The sequence below is a fragment of the Camponotus vicinus genome, unplaced genomic scaffold (assembly GCF_025532165.1).
Source record: "Camponotus vicinus isolate PSW18456_S1 unplaced genomic scaffold, iyCamVici1.0 SCAF_1, whole genome shotgun sequence".
NCBI lineage: Eukaryota > Metazoa > Arthropoda > Insecta > Hymenoptera > Formicidae > Camponotus > Camponotus vicinus.
This window is the reverse complement of record NW_028141945.1, coordinates 6,645,013-6,661,913: the sequence shown is the minus strand read 5'-3', so window position 1 is coordinate 6,661,913 and position 16,901 is coordinate 6,645,013. Positions and strand designations below refer to the sequence as shown.

At 35.8% G+C, this 16,901-nt stretch overlaps 1 protein-coding gene across 2 annotated transcripts in view; it reads left to right on the top strand.

Moving 5' to 3' along the window:
* Window positions 1–16,901, top strand: part of Shg (DE-cadherin) — a 127,262-nt gene that overhangs the window by 109,672 nt on the left and 689 nt on the right. Inside the window, exons 2-16 of one of the 2 annotated variants that reach the window (XM_083097095.1) lie at window positions 2,481–2,554; window positions 5,900–6,035; window positions 6,490–6,728; window positions 7,755–7,943; window positions 8,390–8,691; window positions 8,805–9,075; window positions 9,197–9,776; window positions 9,866–10,047; window positions 10,131–11,469; window positions 11,548–11,771; window positions 11,849–12,064; window positions 12,137–12,476; window positions 12,556–12,708; window positions 12,820–13,006; window positions 13,130–16,901. The exon at window positions 13,130–16,901 is cut by the window's right edge and continues 689 nt beyond it. In XM_083097095.1, the coding sequence (XP_082953221.1) occupies window positions 2,481–2,554; window positions 5,900–6,035; window positions 6,490–6,728; window positions 7,755–7,943; window positions 8,390–8,691; window positions 8,805–9,075; window positions 9,197–9,776; window positions 9,866–10,047; window positions 10,131–11,469; window positions 11,548–11,771; window positions 11,849–12,064; window positions 12,137–12,476; window positions 12,556–12,708; window positions 12,820–12,962 (4,388 nt within the window). In that variant the 3' untranslated portion in view covers window positions 12,963–13,006; window positions 13,130–16,901. Of the gene's footprint in view, window positions 1–2,480; window positions 2,555–5,899; window positions 6,036–6,489; window positions 6,729–7,754; window positions 7,944–8,389; window positions 8,692–8,804; window positions 9,076–9,196; window positions 9,777–9,865; window positions 10,048–10,130; window positions 11,470–11,547; window positions 11,772–11,848; window positions 12,065–12,136; window positions 12,477–12,555; window positions 12,709–12,819; window positions 13,007–13,115 lie in introns of both variants that reach the window. The other variant, XM_083097104.1, reaches the window with a different exon arrangement.

The following is a 16,901-nucleotide window of genomic DNA, read 5'->3' as shown; positions in this document are numbered from 1 at the left end:
TTTCTTTTTGGAATTTGAGCGCAATATTAGATTGATTGTCTCTTCTAAAAAAATGTATTTATCTTTTACTTATGTGTTTTTCATTTGCACGTACTTTGGTACGATAAATGTTTTATCGCAAATAATCGATGAATCAATCTTTCGATGGAGCAAAAATTGTAATTCCGTTTGTATTTTTCATAATTTCGTTGGGTAAAATCAAGCCACTGTCTGACCCATATTGGAAGTTACGATAAAATACAAGGCGAGAAAAGCGAAAAATTTCCCGCTTATCACGCGAAACACCGCGAGAGCAAATGTAAAGTCTTTAATGGATCTGTAGCGGAAAGAACCGGTCCAAGAGACGCTCTCTTCCTCGAAGATATCCAAGGGAAAGGGCATCATCGTTGCGCAGAGAAGTGTTTAACACGGCGGCTAACATAGAGAAATACAAATAATTTCTGCTACACAGATGTTCCAACTGGAGCGGAACAAGATAATGGCTAAAGTCTCAGTTTGAATGTTTAGGACAAATCGATTCGTGGTTACGAATAGTGTGCTCGATTGAGTTTGAGCGATAATAAATTCGAGTGACGTCGACGAGATTTTAGATTATCCCAAATAATTTCGAGACAAAGTGCGATGTAGAGAGAGAATAATTTTCAATTCAATTATATCGAGTTTCACGAGCGATTCGAATAATCGCGTATAATCATACGCTTATTATATATTATATTTTAATCAGGTTAAACAAGAATTGTTTACCGATTTTCTCGAAGAAGTATAATTAAAACCGTTCGTCGCGATATTCATCATTAACGTCAAACGGATCGATTGCATCGATTATAAATATGTATATACCATTTTTTATCAATCAACAACTCGTATAAAAAAATAGAAACAAACAAAAAATAGAATAATAGAAACAAAAAAGAGAGAAAAACAACTCATGCATTCGAAACATGTTGGAAAAAATCCGCGCAAACAATTTATGGTCGAAGATATTCTTTAGCTTCCTCTTATTTTGTCGCGTTTTATTTATTTTGTTATTTCAGCGTATTTCGTAGTGACGGCGCGTTCCGAGAGTGACTGGCTAGTTGAATTTTATGCAATTCAGGTGGTATCGCTTTCACGACGGCACAAATTTACTTAAAATTCGGGACAGAACCCGCATTAAGTACGGGCAAAACCGCATTGTATGACTGAACCACACAAGCTGCAGAAATGACAGCGTTTCGTCGCTGTCACGTGGTTAGAAAGTTGAAGACATAATAAAAGGGAGCAAAACCATTTCCATTTAATTTGAAAATATCGACGACAGACATTATTTCGCAAAACGAGCGCGATCGGGTCCGTTTCTCTCTTTTTCGCCTATATTTTGCTCGGAGACCAATTATACATAAAGAAATATTATTTTAATAATTTTTCCTTAAACCTATATGAATTTTATTTAAAATTACAGACGAATATTTTCCGCTCGAATATTTTCCGTTACATGCTTACATACAGTTGCTAACGAGCCTCTCAACTCAACGCCTTATATACGTAATACCTTTGCATATTCTTAGAGCCTGTATTTTCTTCGATGTACTTTCCGGCTTCGCGTCTTTGTGCATTAACTTAAAGAAACTCTAATGCCACATTAGCAATGCCTATTTTGTTTAACTTGCGAATAGTTTTGAAGCCGCATAAGTAGTTAATTTAAACTTGAATTCTTCGTTCTTGTTGGTAGAATATACCCTTGTTGTGAATGATGCATAAAGATCTTTACAAGCAAAGTTTCGCCTCGAGATGTGTGCAATTTCTAATTTAGTTATAGTATTTGGTAATTATAAATTTTAAGTTAAATTTGTCCTACATTGGAAAAGTTTATTAATTTTCTCACGGAAATGTATGTCGTTTCATTGCATCGTTTTACATGCGTACGCGCGTATTCTCATGATTATTATTAAATTTTTACGCGAAAGTTAAATCTCATGTAAAAATGCGTATCGAGGGAACGCTTAATATTTTAAATCGCGTTTATTTATATAAAACGTGCATTAGAGAGAAAATTTGCGTATATCCAAAACAGAGAGGGCGAGAAATAAATGCGTTGAAATAATTATTAAACGAAGCATTTAACGCAGGGAGCAATCTTCGTCTTAAATATTACAAATTCTCTCTCAACATTTTAGAGAAGAGAGAAATATTTCAACGTACGTTATTAAATATATGCTCATCGAGCGAGCTATTTGCAATCCATTTTTTTCTTCTCTATTCTCTATTGTGCCACATTCAGGACGATATGTACATACGTAGAGGTCGACATGAATATTTGAACTTTCTGTACCACATATATCGCTATTTTCAAACGTATTAAATGACGTGTCATTTTGATTTTCGGTGTCACTTGTAACGCGTTATTCTTAGATTCGAACTTTCTAAGCAATTCGTACCTATCGAGCGCAATATCTTAAATGGACGATATCATCATCCCCCGTTCTTTCTTTATGTTACAGCGACTGCAACGAGATTGAGGCACTCGAGACACCTGGACGTGAGATCGCAGTTTCTGGGCGAGGAAGAATTACCGGTGAGTGCTTCTCGATTCATTCTTGATTCGATTTCTCATCCCTCCTTTTCGTCTCCCCTCTCGCAACCCTCTGTACCATTTACACTCCTTTCCTTCTGTCTCAGACATCAACTCCGAGGTTCCTTTTACGAGGATGATCTCTACCGAGATCCTCGTATAAACCACCCTTCCACCGCGTGTATAATGGATTTGTTCCTTCTCTTTCAGCGCTAATCTTCCCAACGATTAAATATTTACCGCGCGCGCGCGTCACCAGTCGTTTTTACGTGACATTGACGTGCGGCGGGTCCATTGTTGCCTGTTGAATATATATAGAGTCTATAAAAAGCCGCGATCGCGAGCGATAAATTTGATATTTCGACACTTTATTTCTCTATTGCGCAATTGATCGTTTCGATAAAAATTTGAATCTGATTATCACGATAATGTAACTTCGATCGTACTCTAAATTTGCCACATTTCTTCTAATGGAAAAAAAATTTTTAAAAAAACGTATTTCTCGAAACTCTAAAAAGTACCGATAAAACAATATCATACCACGTTTAATATCGGATAAACTCAAATTGATTCGATTAAGAGTAGCGCGCGAAAATAAGTGATCCCGGTGATATTTTTTTCGACGCTGTTAAAATATAAACAGCCTTATCGATAACGAGGCGACGTGCCTCACATTCCGTCTGTTCGTCGTGCATAAATAATTTGCCGCAGACGGACGAAATCACTCGTGATTCGATGAATAGATGCGCGTTCCACGACTCGCGTTCGTACGTTCACGGTGAGACACTTCCGTGAGAAGTGCTTGGTCGGCGTCCCTTGAGACTTGCTTACGAATCGCTCGTAAATCCTTGACATTACGCCGTAGTTTGCTCGGCGGAGCGTAGGATATTTAGGAACGCAGAGAATCGCGGACGGAGAAGCTGCAGGGGCCATCTCGTGCGCACGATTCGTAGAATATGTCGAATTTGACGATCGAATGAAAATTGTCGCCTCGCCGAACCGATAATTGGCAGCTCTAAAGCTGTTTGAGACCTTCATATTCGCATGATGTACCCCAGATAATTGTAATACTTCTGTAACGCATCTGTGATGTAATCCTCTTTCTCAATATAATTTCTGTATAGCATAATGCTGTATAAACATATAAATATTTAAATAATTGGATTTTTATTAGAGATTCGCTATGTATATAATTGTAGAGGCCATAAAGCATAATAAATGTTTTTTTTAATTAACATTTTCGCACGCGTCATTGAATATTACTTTGATATACGTAAATTAAATTAATGAAAGAGAATTTATTTTTATACGCCAAAAGTGGCACAGCAAGGGAAAAATATGACCGTACTATTTATATTAACAATCCAATAGCGCGCAGATATATAAAGATAAATTTTTTCACACACTTTCAGACGATAGCTCGCATCATTATTTATTTATGACAATTTAATTCGTCACAATTTTTTTCATCTTCAATATAAGAAACCTACCATTTTCAAGGCATCTTTCCAATCAATTTAGTTCTAGTAAACCTTTTTTTGAAGAAAAAGTCAAACGCAGGAATAATAAGATTCTGCTACTGCGATGTAGCATTTTCTTTGCTATCATTAATAAAACACAGTTTTCTTATAGATATTACATTAATGGAATAACGTTTAACGCTCTCGGTCCTTTTAAAGAATCAAATTTCATCATTTTCCTTACCCTTGGTATAAGCTCCTACCGTGAATCAGAGATGGTAATCGCGGTGAAGCTCGTTAGTCTTTTGCGCATATTAATCGTCGCGGAAAGATGCCGTGAGCAATTCACAAGTTACGGGAGCTTTTTCATCTTTAATATTAATTAACAGCCGAGAGTGTATCTCGCGATCACGTCACGTGTATCATTACCTTAAAACTCGGTAAAAAGTATCTCGAGAGAGAGGAGGGTCATTTATTCGAGTACAACGTGTACAGTTCGATTTACAACACCGACTATGATGAAATTACTCGGCGTCTCAAGTACAATATTTACACCGACGTTAAATGGAATACTGGTAATTAATGCAATTCACTCCCTTGCTATTCTTCCGATCGAAATAACAGTTTTCGACGACGCGGTGCGTACTCGCGGCAATAATCCGCTCTTCCATCCGCTCTTCGAGACTCTTTTTCTCGTTATTTTCCCTCGGGTCCCGTTGATGAGGCGATTACAAATTCCAATTGACGGAGAGACGTTTCTTGGAATAAGTCGGCATGAATCAGCCGCGAATAACATAACGGAGTTAATATGCTAAAATACACGGCGAACTTGTTTATCGTTAATGAGGCTGGAAAGTACGAGAACGAGCACGCCGTACCGGTGCTATATCGAGGTAACATATGACCTAGGCAAAGTGCAAGCGCGAAATTCTAAGCGGTCTGATGGGTTTGCCAGATGCTGGAGGCGTGTCTCGCTGCGCGAGCAAACCCAGCAAGAGAGCACACGCGGATTATATTTCTTACCAAATGCTGTTTACCTGGGAATATCGTTATCTCGCGGGACAGAAAATAGTAATGAATATTAATGTCGCGACCATTTAATTACATCGACGATAACTATCTAGGGAGTGCGTCACCCACGTACTTTAGCGTGGTAAGCGCGAATTGGAGCGTGCTTATCCAAGTCGGAAGAATCTAGCGTGATATATTAGTTATACACATACTATATTATTATTATTATTATTATGTTTGAAATAAAATTTCCTACGTCGATTGTAAAGTTCGCAGTCGCTTTATCGCTATTCGATGTAGACGAATTATTTATTCTTGTCCCAAGTTAAATACGACATCGATCAATCGTACATTACGTATGTTAAACGCCGTTGGATCGATCCTTAATCGCGATGAAACGGTAACACACGGAACGTATACGGGGGCAGTTGCAGTCATAATTTATGAGAGTATAGCTCGTATCGCAAGACGCAACAGACCGCGTAACCGTTGTGCAAAGCCGTGGAACTTGACTAACCTTGCACACATGTTCTAGATCACCAACGTGCATGATTATTACGAAGCGCCTACTTATATGGCGCTCCGTTTTTTCCACTCCCTCTCTCTTTCCTCCTATACTTGTATCCCTCCTATTCTAAGAGGCTATTGGATCTTTTATGAAGCAATACGACATAATAGACCGCTCGAGTCCACGCTGTGATTAATGGCGCTTGGTTTATGAGGAGCGCTTTGATTTATCGAGAGCCTTGTTCTCCAAAGTCTTCCTCCGCGCGCCAAGTTTACCGATTAATCCCCCGGACACATCTTTCGGGACTCCCTCATCTTCCCCTTCGCTAACACCCGCGCTAATAGCCGTCCGTTTCTCTTGCGCTTTCAGCTCGATGAGAATCACAACCACAAGCCGGTGTTCGCCAATTGCTCGAATTATGCGCCCGTAGTGAAGGAGGAGGAACTGCGCGGCACGGAGGTGATCCAGGTGTACGCCGAAGATAAAGATCCGCCGGAGGAAGGAGGTATCGTATACAGCGTGTCATCAAGTATAATTCTATCGCACGTAAAAAGTCATAAATTATTAACGTTGCAAATTATGCGCCTGGTTAAATAGAGCAATCTTTTTTTACAATCTAGTCAAAGTTTTATTACTTTGAATCGGTATAAACGGAAAAGAAGTTTGTAGACACATCTGTCTCACATTCGAGCTTATTTTTTAATTACACGAATCAGTAACTTTGTTTTATTTTCGGCGATTTGCCGAGCGAAATAACACGTGGCACTCGATATAAAAACGAGATCAAAAGTCGCTGTCGCGGCCGAAAATAGACGTATCGGCTGGATGAAATGCCTCGCCTTGCTTTGCCTTGCATTTATAAATTGATAAAGTAAAACACGTGCATTATTTTGTACAAAGTCGAACCAACAAGAACACTACGTCGAGTCGTAATGGATAATTATCTGATAAATTTTCAGGTACTATTACGTACAGTTTCGTGACCGCTCCTGACGAGAGGTTGAAATTCGAGATCGACAGTACGACGGGTCTCATCAAGACGACCCAGATCCTCGACAGGGATGAGCCCGCCAGGGAAAAGGAGGCTTATCTCACAGTTCTCGCTACTGACAATGGAAAGCCACAGTTGGATGACGTGTGTACGTTTAAGGTCACCATCGAGGACGTCAATGATAATGCGCCCGTCTTTGACAAAGTGGTACGTCACCAACTATCCAGTTACCAACTCGTAATTCCTTTACGACTCGTATTTACAAAAGAATCCGAGTGCATGTAGTACGAATAATACGCGCATACGCCGCTTACACATATAATAATTATGTCCGATTCGTATCGGAAAAATATCGGAAAAATTTATTACGGCTTAACAGAAAGAGCAACGTGCTTTTTTTCAGTTTATAAAGTTTATTTTACCAGTATATAAAGAATTTTGATTTTTTCAACATTTTTTTTCACCGAAACATTTATCGTAGTACTATCTTTATCGATAGAAAGAAAAGAGATGGATTTTTAAGTATATAAAATATTCCATATATTATATATACGCTTGAAAAAATATCTTTTTCATACATTCTATACATCTATAAGATTTTCGAAAAAGAAAACATTCCGGCAAACGCACATTTCTAGAAACGAATGAAATTAATTTGATGAAACATGAATAAACTATATCGTAAATTATGGTAGAGATATTCATGTACTTACAAGTTTCCTTTTTTCATAGACTAACATATTATCACTATTAACAATTTCTGCTTGAATTTTTTTTTGCTTTATTTCAATCCCAGGTCTTCCGTGGATACGTATGGAAGGTTGGTTTCGAATTTGCGGTATAAACGTTGTTCGATATGCGAGATGAATGAAAAAAATTAAAATGTCTCTCAAATGTCGTCTTGTTTCACATACAGTTTACGTTTTTTTTTTTTTTCACGGAACAAATTTTATTTAATTTTTATATATTGAATGTGAAATTTTATCTGTACGAGTTTGAAACGATATTTTTACGATCTATATCTAGTCGACGAACTATCTTTTCCGTTTTCCCTCTGTGTTAAAAAAATTATCATGCATGTATGAAATGTTTTAGAAATGATAATGCACCGTAAGCATGATTTGTATAAAAACTGCATGTAATATATTACGCGAAATGCGTTTTAAAAACTACGTGCACTTTGCGTGTAATAATCGTTTCTCGTTTGATGCTAAATTTCGATTCGTTACACAGGCATACACGGAATCCGTGCCGCAAGATTTACCCGTTGGTCGCGAGGTCATGAGAGTCTCCGCTACCGATATCGATGACGGTAATAATTCTGTCGTACGATATAGTCTAGCGGCTAAGAAGACGGATGATGCTGCATACTTTCGAATTGACTCCGAAAGCGGTATCATATTCCTCAACAAAGCTATAGATGTAAGTAATATGAGAGAGGAAGAGATGGTTATAAGAAGGTAAAACGCTACTTTGTTTCATAAAGTCCTCTCGAAAGAACTTGTAACATTTTCTCGATAGTTTAAATGGCGATAATAAATAATCCTTTTCATCATTGTTTCTGAATTTCCATATCATTCATTAGCAAGCTCTATTACGTAAACTATGTGCTTTGAAAATACTACTTCAACATTTTGCATATGATTAAACAAAGTAATTTGTCGAATTATCGGAAAAACAATTTGTTACTTTATTTTTCATGTTTACTAAAAATTTTATTCCAGTTAAAAGCTATGTTAAGTAATGCAATACATTGATCCGTTAATTTAATTTTAAACAAAAAGAAAAGAAAGCTTGAGTTTTCGAAACTCTTACTTAATAGTTTATACATAAATTTCTTATATTACGTTCATTATGAATTTGTACAGCGGAGTCCAAATTATAAATTCAGTATGACAGCCACTGCCAAGGATATTGGCAAAATCTCAAACAGGAATTCCATTGATCTTGACATACGGGTTGTGGAATCGCATAAGAAGGCGCCAGCTTTTTTGCCGAGGCTTTTGGAGCCAATTAAACTTAAGGAGAATTTTAGCGATTTCGATGCGAACATTGTCCGTTTAAAAGCAGTCTCCAATATTGATAATTCCAGCAATTCGGACAGTTCGTATCTGCTCTTCGAGCTTGTGCCTGGTAGAACGGAGCAGACTAACAAAGGGAACACTTTTAGGTAAATTATGTTTATCTCATTCTCCTTGCACATTTATATAATAATACACGTCTTTTTGCATTTATGTAATTTTATCTCATACTTATGACATATATGTATATAAATATAAATAGATTAGAATCCACTAAGGACGTAGCGGATATCAAGCTCGCTCAACATCTTGATTATGAAAGTAACACGCAGTATTCGTTAATAGTACGAGTACAAAATAAATATCAACTAGCCGCCGAAACAGTGATCGACATCGAAGTTCTCGATGTAAATGACAATATTCCAGTTTTCCGTGATATCAAAAAAGGAAGCGTGTTGGAAAACGAACCTCGAGGAGTTCCTGTAATGCAAGTGCGAGCCATCGATGCTGATGGCACTTCCGCTAATAATCAGGTATTGGAATTATCTAAATATTTCATGCTTTAAAAATACTTTTTTATTACGAGTATCCCAGGTAAAAGGATTATATCTAGTTATCTATTAATACGATACCTTGATTTCATTTTCTCAAAAGGTCAGTTACGAATTGGACAACTTCAAGGATCTCTTCGCAATCGATCCGCAAACTGGTAATATCACGACATTGGTGACGTTCGATAGAGAGGTCGAAGATACGTACAATGTCAAAGTAATAGCAACGGATAATTCTCCAAGCGCTCTGTTTAAAACCGGCGAGCACAATAAAGGGCAACAGGTGTTTCGAATCGAAATCGCCGATAAGAATGACAATCCGCCTCGTTTCACTGAAAAAGTCTATACCCATAATTCAATTTACGAAAATGCAAACATCAATGCGCACGTGACTGAAGTCAAGGCTGTCGATTCTGATACAGCGAGCCCTGTCACATACAGCATTATACAGGGCAATACTGACAATAGCTTCTATATCGAAGCTACAACGGGAAAGATTCGCGTGAATAAGGCGCTTGATTATGAAAAGATCACCAAATACAATTTGACTGTAAGGGCGTTCGATGGTGTATTTAACGATACTGCTCAAGTTGAGATTTTTATCGAAAACATCAATGATAATCCACCAGTCTTTGAAGATTTTAACAAAAATCCAACGATAGAAGAAGAAAAATTGATAGATGGTAGGATGTCAATACGCAATAATTTTCAATAATTAAAAAAAAATTAATATTAGTTTTAATACAAACCTGTATGCTTAATGTTTAATTAGGATGTATTACTACTGTGGTGGCTTACGACCCCGATATCGAAGATAGGAATGCCGATCAGCATATCGCTTATTTCATCGTCAAAGAAGATCAACAACCTTTGATAGGAATCGACAAATCTGGCTGTCTGAAGTTGAAAAAGCCACTGGATCATGATCCGCCGAATGGTTATTCAATGTGGACTGTGAGTTAGACTAAATAATGTTTTTATCAGCTTAAAGTATCTAAACTTAATTTTGGCTTCTGATTTTATTTTTACATTTGCAGGTGATCGTAATGGCAAGAGACGAAGACGGATCACCTACGGCTCTACGCGAATTGGTTATGGTTAATATCACTCTCATAGACATAAATGACAATGCACCGTTTCTCGAAATGCCTCCCGTCATTTGGGATGAAAACAGGCCGCCTGGCAAGATAACTGAACTCAAAGCGCGAGATTACGACTCTGAAGAGAACGGTCCGCCATTTGAATTCCGAATCGATGATAGTGCGGACGATGAAATTAGATCCAAGTTCGACATTCGTGAAGTTAATCTATACGCGCGAGTTGAGTTTGATCGTGAAGAACGGAAAAGTTACGATATACCGATCGCGATCACGGATAGCGGTATGCCACCCATGACGGGTACCTCGACGCTCACTGTCATTATAGGCGATGAAAATGACAATCCCATGCAGGAAGGTTCGAGTTCTATATTTGTTTACAATTACAAAGGAGAAGCTCCCGACACAGAAATTGGACGCGTTTACGTCAACGATCTGGATGATTGGGATTTGCCTGATAAATCTTTCGATTGGGCCTCTCCTCACGACGGATTCCATCTAGATCCCAATACCGGCATGATCACTTTGTTGTCGGGTACATCAAATGATACCTTTGTATTGAAATTTATCGTCACTGAGAGAGGCCATCTTATTAAATCGCACCAAGTATATGCGTATGTGAATGTCACCGTTAAAGAACTTCCGGAAGAAGCCGTGGATAGATCTGGTTCCGTGCGATTTTATGGGATAACCGCGGAGCAATTTGTAGAGCCTGACGAATCCGGCGTCAGTAAAAAGGAAATATTTCAAGAGAAGTTAGCCTCTATGCTAAACACATCCCTCGAGAATGTCGATGTATTTACGGTGCTTCATTCGCCTCATCACAACAATAGAAGTTTGTTAGACGTCCGATTTTCGGCACATGGCAGTCCGTATTACGCTCCCGAAAAGCTAAACACGATTATAGCGCAACATTCCAAGCAGATTGAACGAGAAATGAAAGCGGACATCTTATTGGTAAACATCGACGAGTGCTTGTTCGAGAAGGTTCATTGCAATAGTTCATGCCGCAGTTTCTTAAATGCCAGCACTATTCCATATTCCGTATATACTAATACCAGCTCGTTCGTCGGTGTTAGAGCAATTGTTGATCCGTTGTGCACTTGCACCGTAGCGGAACCTATCGTTTGCTTAAATGGCGGTACTCCTCTGGCACAACGATGCGAATGCCCACCTGGTCTTGAAGGACCGAGATGCGAACTATTGGGGATCGGTTTTCACGGAGATGGCTGGGCCATAATGCCACCACCTGATCAAGCTTGCGATGAATCGCATATAGGTACTGTTTTCTAATGCCTTATGTTTATTAATACATAATTTTCATTATGCTTCTATCTATATAAATAAATTATTGCAGGATTGGAAATAACACCACACATGGATAATGGCCTTGTCTTTTACTTTGGTCCCATGACTTATAGTCCTAAACTTGGACTTCGAGATTTCATGGCATTAGAACTTCAGCAAGGGTTCGCCGTATTGTATATCGACTATGGAACGGGAACTGTGAGATTAGATCACAAACAAATTAAATTGACGGATGGCAAGAATCACAGAATAGATATTTATTATACGAAAACTGTAAGAACTCTCGCTATATATTATTTTATTTGAAATTGAATAAGTCAGATTATCTCATCGTATTTGATTTTTTTTAGTCAATGGAGATGAGGGTTGATAATTGCGGCATATCTGCTTGCATGAGTCTCACTGCACCGCAAGGAACTAATGAATTTTTAAATGTTAATAGTCCCATGCAAGTAGGTGGTACATTAACTAATTTAGCACACTTGGCATCAAATTTAGGATGGGATCATCAACCAACTAATAAAGGATTTGTTGGTTGTATACGTAACATGACATTCAATGGAAATGTAAGTGACAAAGAAAAAGAGATAAAAAGTATAATTAATTAAATTCTATTTCCCTTTATTCGTTCGTTTCAGACATACAACTTAGGCATGCCATCGCTGTCTAGAAATGCAGATCCCGGTTGCAATCACGGTATGGCAAAGGCCATCTCATTCGGGATCGACACGAATTTCATAGTAGCCATATTAGTTTGCGTATTGATATTGTTAATACTACTCGTCGCGGTAGTAGTGCATAGAAGAAAGACGGACGATTTGTATAAGGATATGGATGATATTAGGGAAAACATTATAAATTACGAAGACGAAGGAGGCGGTGAGGTTGATACGGCATTTGATTTGAATGTATTGAGAGCTATTTACGATGCACCGCCTATTGATTCTAAAATAGCTCCAATTAGCCTACAGGGTAGAGGTAAAAAAATGAGAAACATTACTAATATATTACTTATACATAAATTGTTGTAAATTAAAAGAAGTCTGTTCGTTTAAAGGAAACGACGAAGTTCCAGACATTTGCGGTTTCCTAGATGGAAAAAAGGAAAGCTGCGATAAAGATCCCGATACAAATCCGTTCGACGACGTAAGACATTATGCTTACGAGGGAGAGGGTAACTCGGAAGGCGATCTATCATCGCTAGCTTCCTGTTAGTATTTTCAAATACAAATACAAGAAATTTAGACAGAACGTATTTCTCTTGCTTCAATTTTTTATTTATATTAATATTTTTTAATTATTTTTTACATCTCATTTATAGGTACCGATGATGGAGATCTCAAATTCAATTATCTATCTAATTTTGGACCAAGATTCAGAAAGTTAGCGGACATGTATGGAGAAGATCCAAGTGACGAGGAAAGTGACGGAGTCGGTGAACGAGAGAGCGAAAGCTGGTGTTGAGTTTTCTTAACTGAGAATTTCATAGATGTAAAATTTTAACGCAGGTAATATAATTAGTTAGATAATCTTTAAATAGTATTATATGTTATTTTGTAACATGTACAATATTAACATAAGTATGATTATTATTATATTGTTAAAAAATGTATATAGTATACATTTTACAGATTCGCTCCAGCATATGTGGTCTATGTAACCACAAATATGAGTATACATGTCACAGGATTTGTATTATAGAGATCTGTGCATTTCAACAGCCTCAAGCTTTTAACAACAAGCAAAGAACATGGAGGCTAAAACTGTACTTAAAAATACGCGTGGTTTCATTCACCGATTGCTATAATTTAAAGACAAGCAAATAGACGGAGAGCATTAAAATATGCAATCCTATTGACGCGATGTGTAATTACACATGAGCGTGATTTATTTAATAGACGGAATAAACTTTACAATTATCGCGAGTGACTATATGGACGCTATAATACGAATTTCGTTTATACGGGAAAGAGTGATGCGTATCTCATACTGATCCTTAAGAATTTTTATATTGTGTCGATAAAAAACTTAGCGCGTTTATGTTATAATTTTACACTAGAAGTGATATATGTGTAATAAGTGGGACAAGAGAGAGAATAGTGCGTTCACTGTACGTTGCGCGAATATAAACATTACAAGTTCTGGATTATCGTATTCTCGTCGTATGTATTTCGACGAGTTGTTGGACAATCTGCATTTCCATAGGCAATTTTTTTCTTTTTCTATAACTAATTATGATATGTAAATTATGATATATTGTATTTTGAGAAATTATAATAAGCTATGCTCTATACATGGGTTAAAAATATATAAAAGAGATAATCTGCATAATTTTTGCATTATGTAGACGGCTTAATACTTTATCAATAATTAGAAATCATTTCTTACTGATAATTAGTGAATATTGTATAGAAAATGATATAGGAAAACTTATAAAAATTTTGTTTATGCTTTTAAAATAAAAATTAAAAAGAACTTGCATAAATCAATAATTATACATGAGTTTGTTCCCTTTTTTTATGTTTTTATTTTACTCTAATTTCACCAAAATTATCGGAAAGCTTTTCTATATGCTTTTCCATAGTTGATTGATAATTATAACATATATTCCATAATTGATTGATATTTATAACATATATAACTTCCTTTTTTTTCAATATATATAAAGTTAGCGAAGTATTAAGCATATTTTTTAATTGTTCATTCGTCAAATTTGGATAAGAGAAAGAGAGCTATTTTCTATTTTGTTAATATTTTTTTAATATTACGTATTTTATAATAGCGATGAAATGCTATATGACTGACTTTATAACTCGCCGTCTAGGAAAACCTGAGTAACTTTATACAAATGCAAAATTGATTGCCAGATTCAAGAGAAAACCATTCGCCTTTTTATGCGCATCATAAGCTTTTAACGTTATGTGCATTCCAGCAACGAAGAGAATAATTGAGAGTAATATCAGTTTAAAAAATGTCAATAACATACATTGTAGTTTTGTAATTAACAATCTATAACAAGATAGTAAGTTTTATCGATTATTGATTTGTAATCTTGAGTTTGGCAATCTTCAAGTTACGAGAGGAGTTTCCAGACTATTTTTTATACATACTTTATATAAATAAATAAGTAAATATATATAAAGATATATACAGGGTGTCCCAGACCACCCGTACACATACACCCCTTTTAAAATGAAAATAAATGGCTTTTATGAAAAATCGCAAACAATTTTTAAGTAAATCGAGTACGCTCTATCAAATGGTGATATTTTCAACTTTTGATTCTGACTGAAAATACGCTATCCGGATCGGAAGTTGAATTTTTTTTAGGGGAACATGGTACTTTTTATTACAGATTCGAATTGTACGTAAAAAAAATAAGAAACTTTTGTATCAAACGTTTTTTCTGAAAGTGCCTCTGTCAATCTTAAAATTGATCTTGAAAGTAACTGTGATGAAATAATGAAGGTCAATTTTAAGATTGACAGAGGCACTTTTAGAAAAAACGTTTGATACAAAAGTTTCTTATTTTTTCACGTATAATTCAAATCTGTAATAAAAAGTACCATGTTCCCCTAAAAAAAATCAACTTCCGATCCGGATGGCGTATTTCCAGTCGGAATCAAAAGTTGAAAATATCACCATTTGATAGAGCGTACCCGATTTACTTAAAAATTGTTCGCGATTTTTGATAAAAGCCATTTATTTTCATTTTAAAAGGGATGTACGGGTGGGACACCCTGTATGTGTGTGTGTGTGTGTATACATACACATACACAGATGATACATAATGTCAGCGATCAATGAGATAATTTTAAGAGAAGATGCCGAGGACACTCTTATGAGAATAAAAAAAGAGCAGCGTGCAAATAAAAGAATGAAAGAAGCGAGAGGTAAAACGTTACTCTTCTATATTTAATTGATATAGTATTTTAATAATTATATGTATGTGAATGTGAGAGAATAAAAAAAGAAAAAGTGTGTATGGTATGAAATGCCATGAGTGTATGCGTATCGATTATATCAGATGAACATGCGTATATACAACATTATGTGTGTATGAATTGTTACATTCGATATATGTTACAAAACATATACCTTTTATATACGTATATTTCTCGCGAAAAATTATTCTCATCGCAAATTTGTCCGTTATTATTCTACTAGTAGGATTATAAGCAAGCAGATATTTAAGTATTCCACACAACACACACACACACATTACGTTAAGTCGTAATGACTGAATGTAAAGCAATGAAGAATCGACGCATCAAGATCCATAGTGCCATAGTGCGCTTTGAATACTGATCTTTCTCTTAATTTTGCGAAATAATCTCTATCAATAAGATCACTTCGTATTACGATGTGCAAATAATTTCGAGATGATAATAATCTCATCACAGAAATAATTGTTCGTGTTTTTCATTGATTAACCACTGTTTCGTATTACTAACCCATCATCATTTTTGCTAATATATCTTTATGCGATTGATAAGCATTTATATATATCACTTGACATAAACACTCTTATTTTTAAGCTTCTTATACACGATAAAGTTACGATAACATATGTATTGTCTGCGCGTGGTTATGTTGAGACATTCTGAGAACAAATGTTTTTCAATTATTTAGTGCTTTATAAGATTTTATATCTTATTAACGAAGAAATAAATACAAAAGAAAATTTTTATACTTCGATACTTATCATAATAGAAAACGACAATATTTTGAAGTCTTTAATTCACTTTAAAAAAATTCAAGATAATGTCAATAAAATTATATAAAAATGCTCAGTGATATGTTTTTATATTTAAAGTATAACATTCTTGCATACTTTACATATAGAAATTATAAAATGCCGTAATTTTCTCATAGCTGTGTTCAAAAATAACAAAAATAGCATTAATAACATTTGCCTTTTGTTAATTGCTTGAAAAAAAATCTCAACGTACTGCGCTTTTTTAATACATATCGTGAAATTCACGTGTATGACGTGCGCACGCACGTGCATGTATATGATAAGGAACACAACTTAGGCGGATGCATGTGATCTCAAGAGTTGAGGAGCAGATTTTAAATGTTCTTCTTTCATAAATATCTATGAAGCTACTTAGGCGCTTGCCATTGAACAACGATTAGAGGAAAAATGGTTAGAATATATCAACTTGTAATTTAGTCATTTGTAGAGAAAGATATAAGATTATTATCTGTATTAAAACTTTTTTTTGTGCGAGGTTTTACATAAATTCACTTTTTTTAATTAAGGCAATATTTGAAGGCAAGCATTAAGACAAGATGTTAATTAAATATAAAAAGTTTGTATGATAAAGTAAATATAAAGATTAATGTGTATAATGTAATAGGCTAATTCGTCATACAACAACTTATGATAAATATTACTCG